The following is a 27,924-nucleotide window of genomic DNA, read 5'->3' on the forward strand; positions in this document are numbered from 1 at the left end:
TTAATTGATATTAATTTATTTGTGAATAAAATTTCCCCATTGACATGAATGGGAAAATGTGAAAAATTTGTAGTAGTATTTTTTCCTCGGAGACTGTAAGCACTATAGTTAGAAAACTTGGAGGATAGGTTCATAATAATTACTAAAATTAATTAACTTATAATGTTATCGGTCGGCCTCATGGTGGCGCTATAACAGCCCACTTTACGTTTTGGCACATAACTCTTGAACCGTAGGTTGTAAAATAATTTTTTCGTAAAAAAATCTAAAACAAATCTTTAATGCTGCTATAAAGGGCATTGTCCTAAAAACAAATGCTACATTTGATGTCAGTACTGTAATATGTAATAATAATGTAATATTCTATGATATATATTTTTATATCATATCATATCCTAAAATGTGTTACACACACAACCCCATATGTAGAAATATTTTATTCTTTCACAGGTTCAAGTTTTGGCAGGGTTCAGCAGTCAGACAACCAATCAAATTCATCAAATGTTATACAGAGCACCAATCAGGTTATCTAATCTTAAACATAGTGTATTTCCATCTGACCTGATTGGCAAAACTATTCTAGAAAATACAGTTAACAGCAATAGAAACTCATGGAATGTATAAAGTCAGCAAAGAAACCATCATCTTCTCAAAGTTCTAACTTTTGAGGTACGATAATTATGTAACAAGTTAATAACCGAACGAATATTCAACCGTTTCTGGAAACGTTATCACACTGTCAGAGCTGGTATGTGGATTTCACGTCTGCCATTATGATTATAATTATATATATTATAATCATATATAATTATGGTGATGTTCTCAAACTTTATGGATTAATTTGTTTCCATATGGAATATATATATATATATATATATAGGAATTGTTAAAGGGAACCGTTAAGGAACCGGAATCATTAACCCATTTTGGGGCGGGAACCCCTTTTGGTGTTAGCATTATGTTATGCTTTAGCTATTGAAAAATAGCAGATCTACAAGCTCATAGCGCGCCACCGAGTGGCGCGCTACGAGCTTGTAGGTCTGCTATTTTTGAAAAATTCGAAGAACGACTGACATAGAAACATAGCTTTTTCAGAAAACTGTCAGGATTTAGAAGACATTTATAGAATAGTTCCCAGGTCAAAATGGGTTAAAAATCCTAAATACTCAGTAACAACATCACAACACTGACCGTACCATGTCCATACCATTATGAAGATCACTTGGCATTGCTGCACCAGGTGGCTGCATTCTTGAACATACGCAGCCAGGGCGACGGGCTGAGAGAGGCACGGAGCTCACGGGGGGCCCAGGGCCACTGCCAGCCCAGGGTGCAGCGCTCCGGGTGAGGCATCATGGCCAGGTGCCTCCCGTCCGGGGAGCAGAGGCCTGCCAGGCCACACGGAGAGCCGTTGGGGTTCAGCGGGTACTCCTCGGTGGGAACACCCTGGTCGTCCAGGTAGCGGAGAGGAGCCAGCCCTCCAGAGATCATCTGCTCCTGGGCATGTGAGGAACGGAACTGCATCTGACCTGTAGGAAAGGAAAGAGGTCAGTGCAACTGGTGGGCACGGAACACGCTCCATTGAAGTTAATCACTTCCACCAGATTGATATCAACTGCCCCCCCCCCCCCCCAACAACGCCTCGTACTGCGAAGGGTAGTGAGCTTGTAGTTTGGGCATTCTCACAATGTTTGCCTCTTTCTTATGTAATTGTTGAGAGTCAGGGCCAGGCCCCGACTTCAGAAGTAGCCCCGTGTGTCACATCAAGAAGAGCCCCCTCTGACACCTCCCTCCTATAGGAAGCAGGAGTGGAGCAGGGAACCGAGCTATCGCCGTAGAGGCGCTTATCGGGGGAGACGAGGGGCACAGGCTTCCCCTCGCTACCCAGCTCACGAGATGACTCGTGGGCCAATGGACGGAGCAGTATACCGTCAACATGGTGGGGCGAGGTGGGCCTATGATGAGGGGATCAATAAATCACCTCCCCCCACCCCATCCAGCACCAATGGCGCCGTCGATGGGACCACCGCTCCTGCAGGCTGAGTGGCCGAGCCGAGTGCGGGGGTCCTCTCACACAGCAGTTGACACTTCTGCGAAGACCGGGTGGATCTACATTGGTTAACTTGAAATGTCATAGCAACTTTCTGTATTGTATGAGACAGGAAACCGATGCGTAGACATGTAAGGGTATGAACCGAGGTAGAGGGGTCGAAAGGGCAAAGTGGTTAGAACTGCCAGGAAGCCAGGGGCCCTCTCTGAGACAAAGAGAGCGTGAAATGTAACTGTGTGTTAACCAATGCTAAATGTCCATGTAAGGCGATATATAGGAACTGTAATGTTTAGCAAAAACTTATGCTTAGAAGTGTTTTGGAATGTAACCATAGCAACGGCACGCCCTCGCGGGCGGAGAAAGTTGCATCAGATCACAGTATAAATGCTTATGATAAGGGGAGAGGAGCTCTCTTCCTTTTTTGGCCGAGCTGACAACTCAACACAGATTTTCTGTATTGTATACTCTTTTTACTTTTGAGGCTTCAGCCTCTGTACTATTTTTTCTGTAATGAACCGTTTGGATATTAAAACAACTGTTACCTCTACTTAAACAGTTTGTGAGTAGTTTCTCTCTGACTCCCATGCATTTTACCTGAGACTAACATTGTGCATTTCTCCTGCCATTTACATGGCAGTCTGGGGTCTGGGGGTGCACACGATTGCCGGTAAAGGCGAAGATAAATCGTGGGCACTCATCAGTAATATTTATCAATTTAAAAGGTCATTACATTGTAACTTCAGAAATGTGAAATGTATACACTTATACTGTACTGTATGTTGGTTTGTGTACTGCACATTAAGCACATTAAGGGGGGTCCCGACCCCTAGTTTGGGAACCACTGTACTGTATGGTATGTGATCGGTGCATAATGTCTAATCATAATACTGTATACAAGGCAGATGAAGTGCCAACACCAGGACAGAACTCCCCTACCTTCTCCATGTGCGACCCACACTCCCAGGGCTGAGCCCTCCATGCCTTGGAGCCAGACAGACGGCGAGGCTTGGATCCCCACGCAGACGAACCGAGATTCAAACCTGCCAGACTTGTTATGAGTTAGAACCACGTCGGATTCTGGGAAAGGAAAATGCACACATTACGATTCCACCCAAATAATCAGCAGTTGTTCTACAGATGACATTCCCACCCTCAGGGATCATTATAAATGTATCTCATCTTACTGATGAGGAGTATTATCATGCGAAACAGTGCAACATCGCCCTTTACTCAAACACTTTGAACGTTTCCTTCCCTCTCTCCATCTCTGTCTCCTACCTCCTCCATCGTGCCTCTCTCCAACCCAGCCCAGCAGGGCCATCAGCTGGCAGCCGTTGCACACGCCCAGGCTCAGCGTGTCGCTACGACGACGGAAGCGTTCAAACTCTGCCTTGGCCTGGGGGTTGTACGCTACAGTGGCAGCCCAGCCTTTAATGAATACATACGACATACAGTGTTAGAAGTGTCTGCGTGTGTCCTTCTGCAGATTAATGTGTTTGTGTGTGTGTGTGTGTGTGTGTGTGTGCGCGTGTGTGCGTTTGCCTTTAGCCGATCCCAGAACATCTGCGTAACTGAATCCTCCGACAAACACCACTGCCTTGAAGGGATCCAGGGTCAGGGAGCCAGAACACAGGTCCTGCATGGTCACATCCCAGACCTTGAAAAACAGAGATAAACATATGAAGAGGAGGTGCAGACATTAGAATGAATGAATATGAATGAATGGATGAAGTGCAGGTCCAAGTATTTGTTGGTGAAAGTGTGTGTGTGTGTGTGTGTGTGTGTGTGTGTGTGTGTGTGTGTGTGTGTGTGTGTGTGTGTGTGCACCTCAAATCCGGCCATATAAAGGGATACAGTCATCTCTCTGTCTCCGTTACTGCCCTCTTCCCTGACCACAGCCACACGGGGCTGTCCTGCAGCTGAAGTCAAAAAAGAAGAACCACATTAAAAACACATAAATAACACAAATACACTCAACAAAAGCTGACTTCCAGGATTTTGTGGAAAGAATCAAAAAGGGAAAAGACAAATCAAACTACTGTCCGCCATTCATGCCACCATTTTGTCTTACCAAGCTGGCTGATGCCGGGCATCTCTGAGGGGTCAAAGGACACGGTGAAGCAGGGCTGTGTCCGCGTGCTTAGCCCCTCCTCTTCCTGTTTCACACAGTCCTCATTGGCCTGGAGGCGCTCCAGCTGGAAGCTGGTGCTTTCCCACAGCGCCCTGAGGCCGGGAAGCCGCTCGCTCAACACTTCCTGTCCGTCCACGCGAACGACGACCTGGCAGACCGGGAGGCAAATGGCAGGTCTTTAAAGATGCAGTGAAAATGGTCCTTTAGCGGACCCATAGTGAGGCCGATTCTACAAATGCCTTCTAAATCAGTGGTTCTCAAAATGTTCGTGCCAAGGATCCCCACAATGACATACGTATGGAAATTCCCATCTTAAAATGCTTTGTGCCAAGGGACCCCCAGAAGAGAAGAGTTGTGCTAAAAAAATCAGAATAAAATTAATATATAAAAAAAAAAAGTATGCTCCAATGTAGAACAGTTTGAGAGCCTCACCATGGCCTCCGGTCCAAAGCCACAAGTTCTGCCGATACGGTGACACTGTAACCCTGCATCGGTGTACCTCTGGTGCACCGTCTCCACGTCAGCCTCCGATACCTCCAGAACCAAGCCCAGCTCCTCGTTGAACAGGAGCTCAATGGCTGCACAGACAAGGAGGAAGAATGGACAATAGTTATAGTGTGTGTGTGTGTGTGTGTGTGTGTGTGTGTGTGTGTGTGTTTGTGTGTGTATATACACACACACACACACACACACACACACACACACACACACACACACACACACACACACACACACACACATATATAAGTACATCTATAATTGATAGACTACAAGAGGAGAGGAGAAAACTGTTGCTCCAACCTGTAACTCCTTGTGATGACAATTCCACCTCAATTCCACGATTTCCTGCAAATGCCATCTCAAGCACACAAGTGATGAGTCCTCCATCACTGATGTCATGCCCTGCACTCAGCAGGCGGTCTGGCAATAGAAAACAAAATGTAACAAAAAAATAATTAAAATAGTCATAATTAAACAAATCACCATACAATATATCTCACCCTTCAGCTAAAATGTCCAATTGCAGATATGACAAACTCTAAATGCGCCGATTGCCATGAAACTTGCAGAGTGCATGCATGCATGCTTCCTGGAGGTCAAATCCAAATCTGAGTGACCCCATGTTTTTTACTCTAGCACCATCCTCAGGCCAAAATGTAAACTTTGCAGTTGCACACAAGATATCTCACAATGTAATAGACAAGATTGCTGCACTCGTGAGGGCTACAGGCTTTAAAGGTAGCAATGTCAGTCAGTTCAAAACACTGCTTTCTTAAATTATTAGTTTTTATAATGTTGTTTGTTGATTACTTTCTTTCTCTCTCTGTATTAAAACTCACACCCGTGTGAACTCAGCGATGCAACTACACTTTTATTGTGATAGTTACTGTACAATTATATTGTTAGTTATACTTGTATTGTTCTAGTTATAGTGGTCAGTGTGAATGTGCCTGTAGGCTGCTCAACAGTGCCTCTTGAGGTAACCCCACTTGAGGTTCATACCCCAAACAGACAGACACAGAGACACATAGGGACACCCACGCCAGGCATTGGAGGTGTGTGCACCTCTCAAAAAGGTCTTAAAAGTCCTTAAAGGGATTGTGACATTAAAAAAAAAGGTTTTGGAATTGTTCTTGTTTTTTTTAGGTTTTCTAATCTCAATTCCACCCAAAAAACATGAACTTTTAACATTCAGTAGATTTTCTGTGATCTGGGGTTTTCTGGCTCAAACAGGTGCTCTGATTTGCCAGCAGTAAGTGACATCACTTACTGCAAATCCCATATATGTCAATGGGATTTGCCAGCAGATGTCACTGTTTCACTGTGTTGCCTGTTTTCATTGTAGCTCAAAAGGCCCAAAAAACCCCAAAGAAAACTTCAGACCACAGAAAATCCACTGAATGTTCAAAGTTCAGGTTTTTTGGGTGTAATTGAGGTCATAAAACCTAAAAGAAAAAAGAAAAAGAAAAAGAAATTAAAATGAATGTCATAAAACCTTTAAATTGCCACTTCACTGTTATCTAAAATAAGACCCACAGGTTGAGAGCCAGTGCTGTAGGTAGGGAGATGGAAGTGTAGCGGTATACAGGGATGTGCAAACTGACCATGTATGAGTGTCTGAGTGGCATTGAAGCAGCCACTCAGTGCCTCTGGGTGGTCCAGGTCAGCACAGAGGTCTCCCAGCTGACCGTAACACTGAGCCAGGGCAGAGCCCCCGAGGCGATGGCGCTCCGGAGTCACAGGAACCCACAGCAACACACCTGGGGAATACGACATATAGGTGAGCAAATGATGAATGTGCATGTGCTACAGTATAATTATGCACTGCAGTGTAGTGAAGTTTCAAAATTATACCACGGCACTTCTATCCGTCCAATACCAAAAGATACAGTGTCCATAAGGTATCTTCACTAGAATAATTATATTCAAGAAGTTGCCATTATCATAAGATCAAAAGCAGATATCGTATTAATCATAAAATACTCACATCATATATCATACATATAATCATATTATGTCCACACTTGGCCTATTTTACTCAACATTACAATTATGTTGAGTCATTACATGACTCATTAGCATCCTTGTTTAACCCATTCTGAACGGGCACCCATTTTGGTGTCAGCATCATGTTATGCTTTAGCTATTTAAAAATAGCAGATCTACAAGCTCATATCGCGCCACCGAGTGGCGCGATACGAGCTTGTAGGTCTGCTATTTTTGAAAAATCGAAGAGCGACTGACATTTTTAGAATCTGATCTCAGGTCAGAATGGGTTCGTCAGACCAGCGTGTGTCCGGCGGAAACCTCGTATGAATCTGATCTCAGGTCAGAATGGGTTAACAAAATAAAATAAAGTGTGTGTACTGTATGAGTCACACTCTCCCAGCAGGCTTCTAGAAAACTATTAAGCAGTAGACCTCCTGAGGCCCAATATTCATAGCGGGGAAGGATTTTATAGCTCAATACATTGTGTAGTACAGAAATTGTTTTTGCACCAGTACATTGCCTCACCTAAAACTGCTGTAATATATAATGGGGGAACACTTCTGCACTTATTCTTGCATGTCTCTGCTATTCTGCTACAGCAGCTCATTAAAATACTGGCTGGAACAGGTACAGACTGCCTCCAACCAGGCCATGTTCAGTATCCCATGTTACCGAGAATGCTATCCATTGTCTGCAGTGATGAATTGAGAACACAACAACAAATTACGAATCACCGGTAAGATGCCCTGAAGGGCGAGGTCGCATGCACGCATCCTCCTGGGTGACGGTAGATTGCTGGCACTTTGGCATGGGGGGGGTTCAGATCGTCATATGAAATGAAGTCTGTACTGGCATATGGAGCGTGTCTTGAGTGTACAGGGTTTGATGAGGTCAGATCAACATATGGAATGTCAGAACAAGTCAGCTCCATATATGGAGATCTAAGGGTGACAGCAGTGGCAGTGTCTTGAGTGTACAGGGTTTGATGAGGGTCCAGGTAGGGCCTTAAGTTTTGGGCTTGTTGAGAACTCTAGTTTTTGCCGGCTGCTGGGAGTGGCTGCACTAATAACTTTGGGGCGGCCTGTCTATAGTTTGAATGGACCGGTAACAGTCAAAAGGGAGACATCGAAGAGGAAGGACGGGTGGGGAAGGATCAACATATGGAATGTCAGAACAGGTCAGCTCCATATATGGAGATGATGCCTTCGGTTGCAATTGAGCTGGACGTTATAATTGAATGCAAATGTATTTTACATCTCTTGAGACAGACAGACAGAGAGAGAGAGAGAGAGAGAGAAAAACCTTTTCCATCTGGATTCTCGAGATCTGGTGTGACAGTGGCTGTGATGTCAGGACACACTGCATATGCAGAGATAACTAGGGCACCTGTAACACAGACGCAAAGCATATGCTCATGAACAACACACTGACTCACACACACTCTCACCACAGGCGCAGCATACCCACCGTCTACTTGACATTGATATACAGTACAAACACACAAAAATGAAGACCATTTACACACATTCACATAAATAGACAATGATACCCCCGAAGGCAAGAGTCTGTTAATGTCTACATTGTAAAAAAATGTGTGAAGTGAGGGGCGCTCTTATCATCATACATCACATTCCGTGCTCAGCCAATCAAATCATCACAAAAGTCATTACAGCCAATCACTTTTGGCGTCTTTACTTCCCTGCCCTCACTTTTACCTTCAATATGTTTGCTCAGCCAATCAAATCATTGTTATGGGGTGATCAGCCAATCACACGCCAATGTTTGTGTTCACACAAACACACAAATCTGGGCATAGGAGGGCTAGCGCCCCTCAGAAATGTATTGTAAATTACGAGACAGTACCTGGTGCTTTCACAGTCTCCTTCCCCACTCTTGCAGCCATACTCAGAGAGTCCTTTCCACCGTCGATGGCCACTCCCAGACGACCCATGACTTCACACATGGCCTTGCAGGCATCCCACAGAGTTGCCCCCTCACCAGGAAGCTTGGCAGCCCACATCCAGTTACCACTACACTTCACATCCTGAAACACACAGACGCAACTTTTACGATGTTGCTTCAACGTCACTCCAGCACGATGGCCGTAGGCCAAGCCATCTAGAACAGGATTCGTTTCCAAGTCTATGCATTGTACTATATTTCCAACCAAAAGCAGACCCATCACACTCTGACTCACAGCTCATGCCTCTACGTGCATGTAATCACAAAACAGAAGCGCCTCAGGCCAAGGAAGCCTGAAATGCCTGGTAAAAATGAAACGAGGAGGACAGGGAAGTTGCCTGGGTCGATGAGGAGTGTGTTCTAATAATCGAGTGTAAAGTGTCCCATTTGATTGGCGTCATGCTTCAAATTCAGAGCCTGCCACCGAGAAGGCAGTTGGTTGGATACACAGTTCTAGACAACAGACGAACCGCATGTTTGGCAGGTCCTCTGCAGTCTGCATGCGTGTATCGCAGGTCCTCTGCCATACCCATACGTACTATTTGTACGTCTCTAAATGTTTTGATGAATTGAACATGGTGGACCCTCTTGTAAACAAGTGTAATGCATAATTAGATATGCACGCAGCCATGTACAGTCACACACAAGCATGCAGATATTTGCAGGGCTATCTTATATTATAACTAAGTGATCATTAAAAAAATACGCATTTCAGACCTGAGATGTACATGGAATAGCTTAGGGAAAGACAACGCAAACACGGGGCACCACAATTATTTTGTACATGCACTAACTGGTGGAGCCACTAGGGGCCCTCAAACTTAATTTTCAATTATTCAACCTTTTTTCTTTTCTTTTTTTTCCTCTCTCTCTCTTTTTTCTTTTTACTCTTATCTAGTTTTTAATGAAAAAAATGATGAGAGTCTGGTTCCACTTTGCCCAAAGAATGATGTTGTGAACTCACCTATACGATTCCATTAGCCTTACCTTCAGGGCTGTTACTTTGGCAAACACCAGATTGGTCAGAGCTTCTCCCACAGCCATGCGAGCGCCGGCCTCGGGGGAGACCAGGCCTTTGATTGGCTGCTCTCCGACTGCGGTCGCCGCTCCCTCCAGGCCGAACGGAGACAGGGCAACAACAGCCACATCGGCCAATGGGGTGTGAAGAGGGCCGACGCACTGTTGCTGGGCAACAAGACCGGTCACAGAGCGGTCCACCTGAGGGTGTGAGAGAGAGAGGAGACAGAGGGAGCATGAATGTCACACAGCAGCAGTCGGCAAAAAGTACAAGTAAAGAACTCTTGGATGTTTAAAGCACAGCTTTAACCCATTCTGACCGGGCACCCATTTTGGTGTCAGCATCATGTTATGCTTTAGCTATTTAAAAATAGCAGATCTACAAGCACATATCGCGCCACCGAGTGGCGCGATACGAGCTTGTAGGTCTGCTATTTTTGAAAAATCGAAGAGCGACTGACATTTCTAGAATCTGATCTCAGGTCAGAATGGGTTCATCAGACCAGTGTGTGTCCAGCGGAAACCTCGTATGAATCTGATCTCAGGTCAGATATATGAATGTGAATTGAAACACACACTACACAGCATTGTGTTATTATTCTACTAAGAACACGATACGGGAAGTAAACCAGAGACAGCATGACTTGCTATTAGAGTACCTAATGTCCTATGAAAAGGTATGTAACCCACACTCTCACCTTGTTGGTTAGGTAGCGTTTTGAGGCCACGGCAGGCAGACGTAGGACTCTGTCCAGGGCGTCTCTAACATTCAGGCCCACAGGGAGGGAGAGGGGCTGGAGGACTGGGGCAGAGCGCTCCATAACAAACTCCTTCTGGGGCATTTTCCCCAAAACCCACTCCAGCTGCAGGTCAACAGGAGAGCGCCCCCTGCTGTTCCGATCTCCACTTCCTCCCTCATCGTCCACCAGCACAATCTATAAAAGTATTATAAACACACGTTTTAAATATCACAATAGTAACTTTGATGATCTTTCTTGATCACCCCTCATAGAATCCAAATCTGACAGACAGAAGTATAATCGTGGCTCATCTGTTTAGAGGACAGGCGTTGAACTGGTGATCGGGTACAGGTTAGTTGAACTGCTGACTGGGTACAGGTTATATATTGAACTGGTGATGGTACAGGTTATATATTGAACTGGTGATGGTACAGGTTATATGTTGAACTGGTGATGGTACAGGTTATATGTTGAACTGGTGATGGTACAGGACTACAGGTTATATGTTGAACTGGTGATGGTACAGGTTATATGTTGAACTGGTGATGGTACAGGTTATATGTTGAACTGGTGATGGTACAGGTTATATGTTGAACTGGTGATGGTACAGGTTATATGTTGAACTGGTGATGGTACAGGTTATATGTTGAACTGGTGATGGTACAGGTTATATGTTGAACTGGTGATGGTACAGGTTATATGTTGAACTGGTGATGGTACAGGTTATATGTTAAACTGGTGATGGTACAGGTTATATGTTGAACTGGTGATGGTACAGGTTATATGTTGAACTGGTGATGGTACAGGTTATATGTTGAACTGGTGATGGTACAGGTTATATATTGAACTGGTGATGGTACAGGTTATATGTTGAACTGGTGATGGTACAGGTTATATGTTGAACTGGTGATGGTACAGGTTATATGTTGAACTCGTGATGGTACAGGTTATATGTTGAACTGGTGATGGTACAGGTTAAACACGTGCCTTTCCGTCTCCAGTGATGTTTCCTACGAAGTCGACGGGGCACTTCTCCCTCTGACACACCCTCTCCAGGTAGGGCCGGTCTGCCGGGCGCAGCAGGAGGGCATTGCTCTCCTGGTACTCTGCACCCCAGAGCTCTAACACACTCAGTGTGGGGTCTCCTTTCTGTGGAGAGAGTGAGACAGCATATTAATAATAAACCTGAAACTATCAGCAATTATCAGTACATTAGCATAATAATAAGCCTGCATTTATCTTCAAAAGGTCTATGGAGGATTCTCACCAAGGCAGAAAATACTGTATGTATGTATGTATACGTGCAAGCTGTAAGTTTGTGTGTGTGTGTGTGTGTGTGTGTGTGTGTGTGTGTGTGTGTGTGTGTGAATTACCTTAAATCTACTGCAGTAGATAACAGCTCCTGCTGGCTCAACCAACTCCTTCAGCACATTGCCTGAAAACAACAACACCGTCAGCATCTCACCTACAATCCTCTAAAAAACACAGCATTCAATATCAATGATAAGAAAATAACCGCGTGACCAGGGGGTGCTACAGCCTGTCCAGTTTACATAATGGTCAAATACTAAATAAGTCTTCTATTTTCCTGATTCATACATTAACACAGTAACATATTTGTGTCACTCAGGTCATCACTAATTACGGACCAGACTATTTCTACGAGTGTGCATTTAAATATATATTTTTAGCTGTGAACTAATTCTACTCGTCTGTTCTTGTTAGCTTGTTAGAGTATTAATATACTCTCACATGAAAAGGTCTCGTGCAAAGCAGAATGATTCTTTAGTGTGATTATTCAGTGCCTGGTATGATAATAAAAGGGGGAAGAAAACTATCAAAGTCTTATGCACAGCTGAGTAGGTTCTTAACCCATTTTGGGGCGGGAACCCCTTTTGGTTAGCATTATGTTATGCTTTAGCTATTGAAAAATAGAGCTTGTAGGTCTGCTATTTTTGAAAAATCGAAGAAGGACTGACATAGAAACATAGCTTTTTCAGAAAACTGTCGGGATGTAGAAGACATTTTTAGAATCTGATCTCAGGTCAAAATGGGGTAGGGTAGAATATTAGAAGATCAAATGGTCTACTGTAGGAGCCAAATGGTTTTTATTTGCATGTGTGTACTGGATTGAGTGATGGGCATATTGATAGGCTAGATAGATGCTATCAGTCACAACATCTTCCGTCTCATCTCTCAACCCATTAATGGGTAAAACCAAAGCGTACCGTTTCCGCCTGCTCCCTGATCATGTATGCTACAGATGGGGTTTCCTCCAGCTCTCTCCAGGCAGGCCCTGAGAGCCCTGTTCATCTTCTGCTCCATCTCAGCATCTCCTCTCTGGACCGCACCTAGGTCCCTGGCACTGGAGTTATCCCCCTGGACCTACACACACAACCCATTTACTCTGACGTTCTGTACACACAGGTCCCCATCACTGGAGTTATCCCCCTGGACCTACACACACAACCCATTTACTCTGACGTTCTGTACACACAGGTCCCCGTCACTGGAGTTATCCCCCTGGACCTACACACACAACCCATTTACTCTGACGTTCTGTACACACAGGTCCCCATCACTGGAGTTATCCCCCTGGACCTACACACACAACCCCTTTACTCTGACGTTCTGTACACACAGGTCCCCATCACTGGAGTTATCCCCCTGGACCTACACACACACAACCCATTTACTCTGACGTTCTGTACACACAGGTCCCCATCACTGGAGTTATCCCCCTGGACCTACACACACACAACCCATTTACTCTGACGTTCTGTACACACAGGTCCCCGTCACTGGAGTTATCCCCCTGGACCTACACACACAACCCATTTACTCTGACGTTCTGTACACACAGGTCCCCATCACTGGAGACCTACGTAAATACACGTACAACACGTTACTGTAACCTTCTGCACAGCAGCAGACGTGGTTTATTTATCAGAGGACAAAGCCATAGTGCCCGTACTTGTATAGAAGAGGCCGCTCCTCCTCCCACGCCAATCCTGTACACTGGCCCTCCGATCTTTACCACCTCCATTTCTGACGAGACACAATGGATGAGCAGAGGAATATATTGAATTCAATAATAAACACAATACAAACTAAAGTACACCACTTTACGATTGATTGAACTTCTGATGACATGCTTCACTTTACCTGGCTGTGCCTCTTCCTTCTTGACGTGTGCGTCTTCAATGGAACCCAGCCCACCGCTGAACATGATTGGTTTAATCCACTCTCGCCTCTCTCCGTTAGCCAATCGCATGCCAAAGGATCGGGCAAAGCCTTGAGTGGAGACAGGAGAGAAAGTTGATTCATCAGGTTGTTTGTCTGTGTACTATTATATATGCATGTATGCATGCATGCCATGCATGCAGGAATGTACTGTACGGTACATATGTCACTCTGTCTGCAGGTCTGGACACAATCACTCATTGTGTCATCCTCCTATTGGAACCACAAGGCCATAAAACCATCTGAGATACAGTTTGGTACAATTTTGTGGCCAACGGTAAAACACACTGAGGTCATCTGCCAATGAGCCACACAACTCAACTATATGCACACCATTAGGTTGCTCTGGTTTTATACACCGTAATGTAACAATTCATACTATAACCTGATTTATCAAATGTTTCGGTGACTATTCCATTTACCTGAGAGGACAGGCTCTCCAAACTTGTTGCCGTAGTCTGAAGCTCCATTGCTGGCCTCGATGGCCACCTGCAGAGGAGAGGCGAAGCTGGACGGGTACTCCCAGCCCTCCCCTTCACACTCCCATGGCAGACTGTAGCCTGGCCAGAGAAAGAGATGGGTAAAAAGCAGGAAAACTATGTGAACATTGGCTAAATTAAGATTCAAACAAGGTTAGTTCACATAAGAGAGGGAGGCATGGTGTCTTTGGAGTCCCATCATAATAACCTGGTATGTGTAGGTTGCCAAAGCAGTAGCCTGCGGTGCCAGCGATGACATGACCTCCCTGTCCAGCGCTCTGCACGTCTCTGATCCGACCCCCAGTGCCTGTGGTGGCCCCGCTGAACGGAGCTACGCCTAGAGGGCATGGGATGAGGGGAAGGAAATGATTCAAAAGGGAAACTTATACAGTACACATTGAAATGAAATATTGAATAGTTATGTACAGCAGAATTAGCTAATCTACAAGCCTATAACGCGGCAAGCTTGTAGATAAATTTTTGGAACCTTTAAAAACAATCTATTAAACTTTCTCAACATGATGACAATTATGCAAAATAATTTGCGATTATCTCAAATAATTGCAATTAGGCAATTATGTAATAATTGCGACAGGCCTACGTGTGTGTGTGTGTGTGTGTGTGTGTGTGTGTGTGTGTGTGTGTGTACACTGACCAGTGGGGAAGTTGTGTGTCTCAGCGGTGAAGATGACGTGTCTCAGTGAGTGTCGTGTCTCATAACAGCTGGCCTTGGATGGATCTCGTGGGTAAACGCACTTGACCTCCAACCCTTTGATACCACTTAATACACAAGCATTCAAGATTGAAATATTAAACAGAGAATAACAGCATCTGTATAAAAAATAAATAATCGCACCCGTGTGAAGTGAGGGGCGCTCCAATAAAAAACTGTATATACTTCATGAATTAATTTGTCAACTTATGTTATTATCTTTTAACCATGATACAATGTTTTAAAAAAACTAATCTTTTCACCTTGATCATGTAAGATGACAACTTAATTCATGTGATAGATAGATACAGTGTCACACACACACACACACACACACACACACACACACACACACACACACACAAACACATTTGTCACATTTGCCATTGGCAAATGTGACACAAGGACAAAAAGATGTATATAGGAGGGGCTAGCGCCCATCAGAAAATAACTCAGGCTGTCGCACATTGTACCTGCTGTTGTCACAGAATTTGATGACGTTGTTTGGGTTGCTATGGTGCTGAGTGTCCATTATGAGGCTGAAAAGCGTCTCCTTCTGCTCCTGTCCATCAATCACCATGCGACCTCGGAAGAACCAGTGGCGGCTGTGTTCACTGGGAAAGGAATGGGACCAAAATAAAACACCTACAGGCCACTGCGAGTAGAGTGCAGGCGACCGCCAGGGAATACTTTACAATAGCTTCCCTGCTGATCCTACTAAAAGGACCCACCTGTTGGACTGAGCCAAGTCAAAGCACTCAACGCTGGTGGGGTTCCTATTGACTCTCTGGAACAGTGATGTGTAATAGTCCAGATCCCAAGAGTCGAACGCCAGGCCTGCATTAGACACACACCATGTACAAACATTACTTTGTATTTCTTCAACGTTAAGTCTAATGCATGATGGTGTCGCATGGCAAAGATAACCAACTTGCAACACCTGTGTATAAATAATTAATAAATAATTAATTAATAAGTATAAATTAGGCTTTATTAAGGGTGGAGGGATACAACATTCAACATGCCCATTGCACAATATATTTAAAGTTAGGAGGATCCGCAGCACTTTGATTTAGAATATAAAAGATAGAACAACTGTTCTTAATTAAGAATTGCAATGGCAATCTGCTAAATTCAATGTACTGTAGTGCAATTCACACACATTCAAACCAATACACTAAAACGTATTTCAGTGTTGTAGAACAAAGCATGGCACATATTCTGCTTGCTATCACAGCCTGGAACAGAAACAGCAAAACAACGTGGGAATTTCAGCCAAACTCAATCACTTTACAAAGACTGCCAAAACGCAAAAAGCATTGCACTATAGAAAGCACCAGGGCCCATTTGGATACAATTCAACACTTGAATATGGAATCACTTCTTGAAATTATGTAAATACACACTTTGAAAAACTAATGAGGAATATTTATTATGTAGGGCAGTAGATAGACCATGGACATTATGAGTACAGTTATACAGTACATGTTGTGCACTCAGCTTGTATGTCCAATAGTCCACTAATAATCTGTAGATCTATGATGATTCCTGTGTCTATTAAGACAAGTGCCCTTGTATTCTTTAAAAAAAGTGGGTTTTAAATATCCAAAATCTGCCAGTGGTCATGCATGTTATGGAAATTGATATAGGTATGTGGCTAGTCTGAATAAACTAGAGCGGTGCCTGTTGGGCACTGGCCTACTTGGAACTATGCAAGTTGGAAATGTATGCCCCACCCAGTTATTACCGGTATGTCTGTGTCCCTTTTATGCCCATATATGGAGTTCTGTGTAAGGCATGCCCAAATATAGTCTATGCAGATGTCAGAACAGGCCAGCTCCATATGGAGATCTAGGGGTGATCAGGTGTGAACTAAAAAGTAATCTGAATACTACATTTGATCAGGAGACAGAACTCTTGGGCACATGCCATTCAATTTAGAAACACATGCACCCCCCCCCCCCCCACACACACACACACACACACACACACACACACGATAATCAGCAACACCATCCCAATCCTGTGACTTCAGCCAGCAATAGCATAGTAATGTTATGCATCATGTGACTGGTCTGGTCACTACTCGCCTTTCCCTCCTCAACTCAATGTACTCACTGACAGCAGCAGGACAGGACCATGAAGAAAGAGACAATCATAAGACAGGATCCATAGTCAACATGGCCAAAATTATAGGTGGGCATTTCAATACAGTAAATAAGAATGAAAATATCTAGGTCTTAACTCTACTTTTTAGAGTTGCATTTGGGAGCAGCAAAGCTGGTGTGGATATTTATTCTAATATACGGTTTGACTTTTATTGCGAACGCAGTTAGCCACTTACTATGACAGCAAGGGCTGAATGTCTGTGTGTGTGTGTGTGTGTCACGCTGTTACACCACCCGCCCGCCACCAGAGGGCGCAGCTGTAGCACACACACACACACACACACAGGGCGCAGCTGTAGCACACACACACACACAACCACACACACACGAGCTGCGTTCGCTTCCCGCGTTTGCGCGTCTTACTTGTATGTTTATTAGCTTCTCTCTCATCAGTCATTTTAATTAGATATCAAGAAATAGTGTGTTTTGTTTTGACCCATTGAGACCTGAGGACCCGATTCTACAAATGTATTTTTTCTGACATAGAATATGTTTTCTGAAAACATATTCTATGTCAGTGGTGCTCAAACTATTTCATCTCAAGGACCCCCCAGAATGCACACATTTTCATGTTTTAAAAAAAGAATAGCAGATCTACAAGCTTGTAAAGATATGAGCTTGTATATCTGCTTTCTTTCCAACGCTAAAGTTTTAAATTATGGTTAATGTGGTCAAAAGCTAAGACGACACAGACGCATTCCACTTCCAGGTCTTAATGGTTATGCAGAAGAAGACACAACTGAAGATCTGTACAGTATATTAGTGCCTTTCGTTACCCAGATCATCATTTGCTGTCTCCAAGGCAACTCGGCCCTTCCCCAGGATGTCCACTTCAAAGACCTCTTGTGGCTTGGATTCCACGGTGAATGAGTCTATGGGACGTTGATAGATGCACTCTGTCATACTGTCATACAGGCAATCGATCAGCTTCTCTACGTCTCCATTGAGCTCCTTCACATTCAATCCACCCTGTGGCTGAAGGAGACGAGAGGATTTAATCAGAAACACACACTTCATTTCTCAAATACAATTAATCAAGCTGACTTTTGTAAGGCATACATTTTCAAAAATCGTGTGTATTGGGGGAGTTCAGGTCAATTCATCCAAGTACAGTGCATGCTGGTAGTGGGCACTGCCAAACTGGTGTGAATAATGACTATTAGGGAAGGATTTACCAACCTACTGTAAAGCTGGTGGCTGTTGGAAAATGCATATGACAAAATAATGACTACTACTCTATGAATGTTTCCACATGAATGCTGAATACAGCTTAAGCCATGGAAACTACTCCAACTGCAACCAGGATAAAAGGAGAGCGATGACTCATTCTAGCATTATTTGTACGGTAGTTCCTGTGTTGCATTATTAACTCCTTGAACGCCGGTTACCATAGGGGGCCAGTGCCAGTGAAATGCCAGTGAAGCAGTTCTACTAAAGGTCGTGGCCGTGTTCTGGTGATAGATTCATTGATATGGTTAGCGGGAGCTCGAATTAATGTTGTATTAATGTGCCCCGTTTAATGTCAAGTTTAGCTCTCACATGACACGCTTTTCAGCCGTAAGCCCTTATTTTGAAGAGCCAACAGCTGAGTTGGTGAACCGGACCTACTTTAGCTTACATCAGAAGCGCTGATATAGGTCATATAAACAGTACTATTAGACGCGTGGGCAGAGGGAAGATGGAAAAGAGTACAGAGAATGTAAGAGAAACACTACAGACATGATTGAAAGAAAGGAACAGGAGGCGAGTGCTTAATATATGGAATTAATAATAACTTCAGTAGTGTGTGCGTGGTGTGTTCTCAGACCTTAATGAGAAGCCTTCGGGAGAGCTCAACTCGTGTAACGTTAGTGAGGCCAGTGCTGTGGCAGATGGACACGGCGTTAGTGGACCATGCAGTAGAGAAGTTCAATCTGCAATAGAACACAGCAAAGACCCAAGTCATACGTACTGTATAGTAGGAATCACATTATGAGGCCATTTGAAAATGGGAAGTAGCAGCAACTTAAAACATTTGTTATTCCAGGCCAGGGTGTCCCACACGGGCCATCAGTTGGATAACCTAACTTTTTAACTCCATATTTCTTGTTAGCTGCATCTCCTGAGTCTGACCGATTGTCCTATTGGATGTCAGTAGCTAGCTTTCCATCCAATAGAGCTACAGTACTTCACAGAAATGAAAGATCAACTGTTACTCACTGCTTGTTTGCGTACTTTGTGCCTGTCAGACACCCAACATTTTTTTTCACGTTAAATATGGATTGTGTAAAAGAAAATATAGTGACCCGTCTTAACACCTAATCATTAACCACGCTGTATGTATGGAAACTAACTGAAGGAACAACTGAAGAGCAGCAGATAGACACATTACACACACAGACAGCCTCTGATGAGACAGAGCATTTACAGTAGATAAAGTTAACAGCCTTTGTTATTCCGATTATGTGGCTTTGTGTGCAGTTAGGGTCTGTGGCGTGCACAGACATTTAGAGGGGCAGGTACTCAAGTGAAAAAAGGACACCTTGTGCAGCGCGTGGAACCGTCCAGTTGCCTTATTGGTGTGAGATTTATAGATTTTTGGGCCTAAATAAAATATTAGAAGCTTTTTTTTTATCAAGAATTGATCAATGTCACCATGGTCCACATACTGTACACGTACAGTGTACAGTGTACAGTGTACACTGTAAAGAAAAAAGGGCACATTGCCAAAAGGGCAGGGGTGCTTTAGCACCCCCTAGTGTCTATCTGTGCACGCCACTGGTTAGGGTTAGGGAATAGGGAGGGTTAGTAATGGGGCGAGTCAGAACAATGTGCTGTTGCAACAACGGGATCTCGGGCTGGGCCGGGCCCAGTTTGTCAATCATTTCACGGGCTGGGCCGAGTCGGCTCAAATTATTAGGCCTGATTAAAGCTCTAGTACCTGGGGCAAAAAACACTGCTCTCTAACCTCTACAATAGGGCGGGCCAGACACATAATATGCCGTCTAAAAATGTCTTCTACATCCTGACAGTTTTCTGAAAAAGCTTTGTTGTGTCAGTCGTTCTTCGATTTTTCAAAAATAGCGGACCTACAAGCTCGTAGTGCGCCACTCTGTGGCGCACTATGAGCTTGTAGATCTGCTATTTTTCAATAGCTAAAGCATAACATAATGCTAACACCAAAAGGGGTTCCCGCCCAAAATGGGTTAATCTATCCCTGTCATTTATAATCTCTTCATTGAGTCAATGTGTACAGGCAAAGTATAGCCAGACTACTCTATTTGTGTTTTTGCTTTTAACTATACAGATTACAATATATATGCTGTTCCCAATCCTTACAGCTCTGCATTTACCAGACGTTACATTTGTACACTCAAAGTTGAATGGACACTGAGATTTTTACAGTGTACTGTGTATATAGCATAGACTGTAAAAAATATGGACAAAGCGTTCGCCGGGTCTAACATGGACGTAAAATGAAGCCTGTTATTCCTGCACTGTAAGTCGCCATCTTTCTAGATCCGTTTGGTACCAGCTGGCCATTGGCTGGCTCCGTTTTGGACCAGCTGGCCATTGGCTGCCCAGACAACGAGGCGGCACTTCCCCCCTTCTTCTCCGTTGTTTTTTATTTTGACTCGAGTGGGAGGGGAATCCCGATCATAGACTGTAACGGTAGCCACGCCCCTCAGAACATACGCGATGTTTTTTTTTCTTTATGGTCATTTTTTTAATTAATGGGACCATAATTTTCCAAAAAGAATATTATGACATTAGAAATGAGACTTTAAACTAGTGACTGGAAGAAGAAAGTATTCATGACCATGTTTATTAAGGTAATACAGTCTAGGTGAAGTTGGGCCAAAATACATGGGCCTCTATGGAGCTATGGGGCTTTTTGGGTCCGGTCCAGCGCCACAACAGGCCATTATATGAACTACCGATTTCAAATGAGGCTTCACGAAATATCTGGCTGACTGCCCCCCTGGTATATAGCCACAAATAAACCATAAACAGCAGAGACAGGATGGAGAGCCAAAACAGGAAGGACGACATGGTGCCTTAGCCAGGTAAAACCTTGTACCTTCAGGGCTAAATCGTTTAAGCGACACGGCAACATTTCTACAAATTATTCCCACTGATGTACTTACTACTTACCCCCCAGTCAGACGAGAAGATCTATACCACTTTCCCGTCTGAAAGCTGTATCGATCTTCTGGTCTGACTCTTGGTACGTATATCAAATGGCATATTTGCAGAAATGCTGGCGTGTGTTCCTTTAAACCACTAGGGAAGGAAGCGTCTAGACTTATTTTGTCTGTGCGTGTGTGTTTGGTACCTGGGTCCAATCTCCACCAGCCTCTCCCCAGCGCTCTCTGTCAGGGATGGTTTGTCAGACAGCGGCTCTGTCTGCATGGGAGGACGGAGGAGCCAGAGGAGGACCTCCCTCTGCTCTGTAGTCAGACTCTCACATCCTGCACAGGAGCAGAGAGACAACAGACCCATTAGTACACAGCAGAATCCTGCATTTCACCCAAAACATTTAACAGTACACACCCCACGGAGCCTTGAATTCATGGATGTTTTTGTTTTGTCGCATTTTTTTTTTTTTTTTTTTAAGATATTTTTTGGCGGCTTACGCCTTTTATTGATTTTTTGAAGGGACAGACAGTAGGCTGACAGGAAACGGGAGAGAGATGGGGGGGATGACATGCAGTAAAGGCCGTGTCGGGCTCGGGAGTCGAACCCGCGGCACACTGCGACTGGATTACCAGTCAGGTGCCCAGACCGTTACGCCACGGCCTGGGCCTTTTGTCGCATTTCTAGGCCAATCATTTGCCAATAACTCTTACTCAGTAGGAGACTCAAAGAATCGACTCCACCGGTCATCAAATTATTGTCTCAGGAATGCGAGAAAGACATCTCCATGAACTCAAGGCTTCACGGGGTGTGTAATAATAATAACTAGATAAAGTGCCAATCGGCACAGGTCTCCACCAGGATTCTTCCTCAGCCTAGTGGGAATATGCGTGCACAGTTTCATCGCAATCGGACGCTGCCGAGTTGTGGCCATTTGCTACTCCTGAAAACTGTAGGAGCCAATCGTGGCCAATCAGGATGGAATATGAGAAATCAAACAAACCTGTGTTGATCACATGACTATGGAGATCATGTGTACCGATTTGCGTGAAATTTGGATAAAATCTGAAGGAGTAATAATAGAAAATGTGTTTTACATATGTGGGCCTCCTGGTGGCGCTATAAAGAGCAGATGTGAAAAATTCCAGACAAAGGTTTTTCCTTGGCCTCTAGGGAGTTGGCATACAAAGTGATCCACAGATTCGTGCAGTTAGAGGTAAAAACACTTTTCGGCCAGTTATAGCGCCACCTTGAGGCTGAGTTGAAATTGTTCATGTGGCATTTCGTCCTCGGCCTAGTGGGAATGTGGGTGCACAATTTCAAGGAAATCACGCGATGTGTTCATGATTTGCAGCATTTTGTTTGAAACTGAGCACTCCTGTGAACTTTGGAAGCCAATCTTAACCAATCAGGATGGAGTCTGAGAAATCTGAAAGACCGGTTTCGTTGAATGGCTGTAGAGAGACTGTGTACCAATTTGCGTGATGTTTGGACAAAATCTGTAGGTGTACTGTGCAAAAAGTTGTTTTGCACAAAGCGGCCTCCTGGTGGCGCTATAACAGGCCGTTCTGGAAAGTTTGGGGCAGAGGTTCATCGTTGGCATCCAGGGAGTGTGTGTGCAAAATTTGGCATCGACCGGGTTAACGGTGGCCGAGATTAGCTACTAACGGACGGACACACACACACACACACACACACACACACACACACACACGGACGGACACACGGACGGACGGAGTGCAAAACATACTCTCCCCACATGCCTTCGGCCTGGTGGAGACAATAATTAATAGAAAATAAGTATTTTTTGGGGTGAACTACTCCTTTAATGTAACAGAGGATGTACATAATAATAGGATCACAAAGAGATCTCATTTCACACTCTTATGATTAAATGAATGCAGAGGATTTTACTGTTTAGTGCTGGCAGACGATGATTATAATCTGGGTGAATAGCACTGTTTTAAAAACATGGCTTCCAAAACCAAAACAAAAGCATGACGGCAGTGGCACCATTATACAAATTATATCAGAAAAGAGGTCATGCGGAGATTAAGAAAAGATGGGTTTGGTGAAGAGCAAAGAGTTGTGGGAGAGTCGGGAGGAAACCTCATTATGTCCAAAACTGTTAATTTTCAGGATTAAAATAAAAAAAATAGCAAAAGTACAGTAGCAAAAAACGCTTTTTTGTGACACTGTAGGATGGAGAGATGATCAAGTAAGGCATTCATTTACACATATATATGTATATAAATAAACAAACATGTGTGAAGTCAAAGACTTCTATTTACAATGGTGCATTGATCCAGCTCAAGGTTCAAGGTTATCTTTATTTGTCTTCCTTGGGAGAAATTTGTCTTGGAGACAGAGTCACAGCTGCATACAAATAACAGACATTTGTTCACATACGAAAAAGAAAAAACACCATAAAGCACCCACATACACAAAACAGAGATATTGCACACATTCCCTTGATAAAGTGCAACTATAGTCATTAAAGTGCATTCGGCAATCCCTGATTGAGCATTTTAGTTGACAGGGGAACAAAAGAGTGTTTAAATCTATTATATACACTCCTTCATGTCAAGTGAAATGTGCCACGTTGTACGTGAGCTACTCACCAGTCAGCTCGACATTGTAACACTGTTCCGTGGTGATGGACAGCTGGGGGTAGAGCTGAGCTGCCCGCTGTAATGCCCTCCCCTTCGCAGGCTCCCTACAGTACAATCTCACCACAGGCATGGCTGACAGAGAGCCGAGACACAGACAACTATTAGAATAAAAAGTAGGATGGGAGATATGGACGAAATCAAATCACAAGGTTTTTGACCAAATACCTCAATATATATATATTTTTTTCTTTTTTTAATAGCAGATCTATCAGCTCACAGTGCATCACGATGCAATGCGCTGTGAGCTTGTAGATCGTCTATAGAAAATGTATTTAAAAAGCATAAAAATATAGCACAAGCAATTAAAGCCAGACATAAACAATACATGATGTGCCATAAAACAATATTACAATAAATACCCCAAATTCCAGGCGATATCTAGACTCATATCATCATCACAATATCAATATAATATCAACAAGATCTGAGGACCTTCCATGATATTACTTTCCTATTTACTCATTCTGACCGGGCACCCATTTTGGTGTTGGCATCATGTTATGCTTTAGCTATTGAAAAATAGCAGATCTACAAGCTCATATCGCGCCACCGAGTGGCGCGATACGAGCTTGTAGGTCTGCTATTTTTGAAAAAAATCGAAGAACGACTGACATTTTTAGAATCTGATCTCAGGTCAGAATGGGTTCGTCAGACCAGCGTGTGTCCAGTGGAAACCTCGTATGAATCTGATCTCAGGTCAGAATGGGCTAACTGAGGCAGGAAGCTTTGGAGAGGGAGTAGAATGAGAAGGGGGTCGTGTTCAGCAGGCAGGTAGACTTCCATTTGTCTCTGTCAGGTGGAAACCTCATGTCTCTGTCAGGTGGAAACCTCATATGTCTCTGTCAGGTGGAAACCTCATATGTCTCTGTCAGGTGGAAACCTCATATGTCTCTGTCAGGTGGAAACCTCATATGTCTCTGTCAGGTGGAAACCTCATATGTCTCTGTCAGGTGGAAACCTCATATGTCTCTGTCAGGTGGAAACCTCATGTCTCTGTCAGGTGGAAACCTCATATGTCTCTGTCAGGTGGAAACCTCATGTCTCTGTCAGGTGGAAACCTCATGTCTCTGTCAGGTGGAAACCTCATATGTCTCTGTCAGGTGGAAACCTCATGTCTCTGTCAGGTGGAAACCTCATGTGTCTCTGTCAGGTGGAAACCTCATATGTCTCTGTCAGGTGGAAACCTCATATGTCGAAAACTGTTACTTTTTCAATTCGATTCAAATTAAAAAGCATCAAAAGTAGCAGATCTACAAGCTCAAAACGTGTCGCTTACTCGTTTCGCCGTTTTTAGCTTTTGAGCGACGCTTGCAGCAACTAGGCTTAGGGCGTTAATTTACACCAAAAAACAGCAACGAATTCTTATTTCTTACACAACTAAACATAATAGAACTTTCTGAATTTGGCCTTGATTTGGTAACAACATGATGATGGATTTAAAGTGACGCTCTATACTTTAGTAAACCAATACTTTGTTTACCGGTGTCAGCTCTATACTTGGTCCGCTCTTTTTACCCTGTCTACACTAGGGATGCCGCCGATTAATCGATTTTCCGATTCTGATTCCGATTTGAATAGCCAAAATATAGGCTAATAAGTAAAGGCTGCATGATATATCGAACATGTACCTTCAGCAGAGTGGAGAATATAAGTATAAATCATGTTGAGCAAAGCCACTCTTCTCTGCCCCTCTCTCTAACAGACACAGTTAACGATCGCTTGTTAAGTGTAGACTAGTGAACTGAACGTTTTCTGTTTATATCTATATTATATCATAATATTATATTATGTTTATATACTTCATACCAGCCCCTTATGAAACTACTTCTCCCCAAATCCAAATGGATTTCATTTTCCATCCTGAATGGCAGTAACTAGCATACAATGAGAACTGAGAAGATCTCCACAAAGGTTTACTCATCAAAACTGATTATAAAACTGTAACCATCAAAGCATGCACTCAACATATAATGGTTATGTGACCATGGCATGGGCTGATGGTCACTTTCTGGCATCCCTAGTCTACACTAAATAAATTTGCCAAAAATAGACGATCTACAAGCTCACGTAGATTTGCCATTACTGGCGAATGCATGCTAGGGCTCATGGTTAACACCCGTCTGTCTGACTAAACAAACAGCAGCCCATTCAGGCTAAAGTAAATCAGTGGACAAACTGGCCAGTGCAGCCACATATCGGTAGTCTATTGTTGTGTTGATAAACAATGAATAATTGATCTCAGAAATGGTCCCTATGGTGCTAGCTTCCAATCCAGGTTGAGTGCATCAATCATATAGCAACTAGCAAGCATTCATCACATTGTGTAAAAGCCTGGGGTTATATCTAGGTTTGTTAGGACAGATCTATACAAATTGCAACAGACACACTCGTGGACTCAGTGTGTGTGTGTGTGTGTGTGTGTGTGTGTCTCGCCTCAAAGAGATCTCGGCAGTTGACCTTCAGACCACAAAGTGGTAAACTAGACATGATGTGTGGATGATGGATGCATACTAGAAACACCAGACATCTAAGAAAGTAAAGTTACTTTCATAGTGGTATGGATTTGGGTTTACACCACATAAAATGCATTATGCACCTTTATTTATCCAGTATAGTGTTATAAAGTAGGTGTTTATGATGTAATGTGCAAAAATGCAAATACATAAAAAAAAATACATCCCTAATGTTTCACATATGGTATTTAAATTACACAAAATAATTGTCTGTTCATACGATTTTCTAAATAGCGTTTGTTACATTGGCCGATATGCGGGTATGTACAAAATGTACAACCCAAGTGTAGCAACTTTATTTCTTACCGATTTACTATATTAATTTTGTCTATGGCATGGAGTAGAAGACTTCATACTATAGTAGTTCATTCTATTGCCTCCATAGTTCATTCTATTGCCTCCATAGCCAGAGGGACATGGGTCATCCTGATTGTGTGCATGTTGCCTCACAAGGCACACATACCGCATGGTCAATTATAGCTATCAGCAGATTTTTTTTATTGGTTAACAACACACATAATGCAGACACTCAACTCAATGGGCTAGCTTGGCTTTGAAGACCAATGCTTGGCATCAGTGTTGCCAAGTCTGCTTATTATAAGCGCCATTGGGCTTGTTTTTTCTGTAAAGTAGCTAGTAATTTTTTATTATCGTTTTGTTTATTTATTTTTAGCTTGTTTCTGAAGTGTAGTTGATTATTTTTGATGTTTTAAACCATTGGTTCTCAAATATGTTTATGTCAAGGACGCCCAAATTAATATGCATGTCTGCGACTGCAGAGTGCGGACCGCCAGGGATCCCAATCAAAATAGGTGTAAGGTGTTACATTTATTTATTTTGAAAATAGAATATCTACAAGCTCACACTCCTCACAGCTGAGCTTGTAGAACTGGCTATTTATAAATAGTTGATCAATGATATATTTATACTAGTACTACGGCTCAAGTGGTCAAATTGGTCGCTTTTCTGAAAGTGAATTTCGCTGAATTCACTCACAAAATCTGGCAACACTGTTTAGCATCTGACATAGCAGCCTAATGTCTACAGTCTTACAGACCGACATGAAATTAACTATCTGGAGCAACGAACATACTCCCTTTGTTCTTACATTGATTTATAGAATCAGAGCTATGTTTTAGAATAGATACAGTAACATGTGGCGGCTAATATGGCTGACTGTTGCTACCGTGGCGATTTGTTGACAAGTTGTTTTCACAGTTCACACGTTGTTTTTGTTTCTGATGATTGGCTACAATGTAAAACTTTAGCAATATAGCGAGCTAGTATTTGACGTGGTAACTGTTTTAAAAGTATCTTCAGATAATCAGATTATAAATGCGGCAACATGTTGCCTGTAGAAATGCTGAAAACAACTCACCCAGTTTACAGAAGTGAAGTTTTGAATGGACTTTACGGTTCGCAGGCAGGGCTTCTCCAAGTTCTCTCTGTTTAGTCCTCAAAGTCACCCACGTGTGTGCGTGAGCTCAAGGATGGAGGATGCGCATGCGTGTGCACCGATCCCTCCCTGTGTCAGTGATGGAGATTTTGGAAAAGTAAAAATATATCAATAGCCTACTGGAATATATAAATACTCTAATGACTGTTAGTTACAAGTAAAAGTCCAGAATTCA

At 43.3% G+C, this 27,924-nt stretch overlaps 1 protein-coding gene across 1 annotated transcript; it reads right to left on the reverse strand.

Moving 5' to 3' along the window:
* Window positions 1–861: 861 nt before the first annotated feature.
* On the reverse strand, window positions 862–27,752 carry pfas (phosphoribosylformylglycinamidine synthase). Its single transcript, XM_083768163.1, has 28 exons — window positions 27,672–27,752; window positions 23,730–23,878; window positions 21,308–21,443; window positions 18,800–18,905; window positions 17,769–17,967; window positions 15,556–15,661; window positions 15,298–15,438; window positions 14,768–14,892; window positions 14,321–14,449; window positions 14,056–14,193; window positions 13,556–13,684; window positions 13,365–13,438; window positions 12,619–12,775; window positions 11,764–11,825; window positions 11,378–11,539; window positions 10,349–10,585; window positions 9,621–9,851; window positions 8,535–8,715; window positions 7,974–8,057; window positions 6,287–6,442; window positions 4,983–5,102; window positions 4,614–4,759; window positions 4,122–4,329; window positions 3,878–3,969; window positions 3,593–3,707; window positions 3,329–3,478; window positions 2,987–3,127; window positions 862–1,529 (listed from the first exon to the last, which is right to left on the reverse strand). Exons 2-28 carry the CDS (start codon window positions 23,848–23,850, stop codon window positions 1,219–1,221), a joined length of 3,957 nt encoding a protein of 1,318 aa, XP_083624289.1. The 5' UTR covers window positions 23,851–23,878; window positions 27,672–27,752; the 3' UTR covers window positions 862–1,218.
* Window positions 27,753–27,924: the final 172 nt, after the last annotated feature.

This window comes from Protomyctophum parallelum (genome assembly GCF_964188405.1).
Source record: "Protomyctophum parallelum genome assembly, chromosome: 6".
NCBI classification, from domain to species: Eukaryota; Metazoa; Chordata; class Actinopteri; order Myctophiformes; family Myctophidae; genus Protomyctophum; species Protomyctophum parallelum.

What these genes read in the sequence shown, in the direction of transcription:
- pfas (XM_083768163.1), bottom strand. Translation starts at nt 23,850, where the DNA reads ATGCCTGTGGTGAGATTGTACTGTAGGGAGCCTGCGAAGGGGAGGGCA. An exon ending in TCAGGGAGCAGGCGGAAACG is followed by an intron (nt 11,826 to 12,618) that starts GTACGCTTTGGT and finishes TGTTGTTTTCAG; the next exon opens with GCAATGTGCTGAAGGAGTTG. An exon ending in TTTATATGGCCGGATTTGAG is followed by an intron (nt 3,708 to 3,877) that starts GTGCACACACAC and finishes CTGTTTTTCAAG; the next exon opens with GTCTGGGATGTGACCATGCA.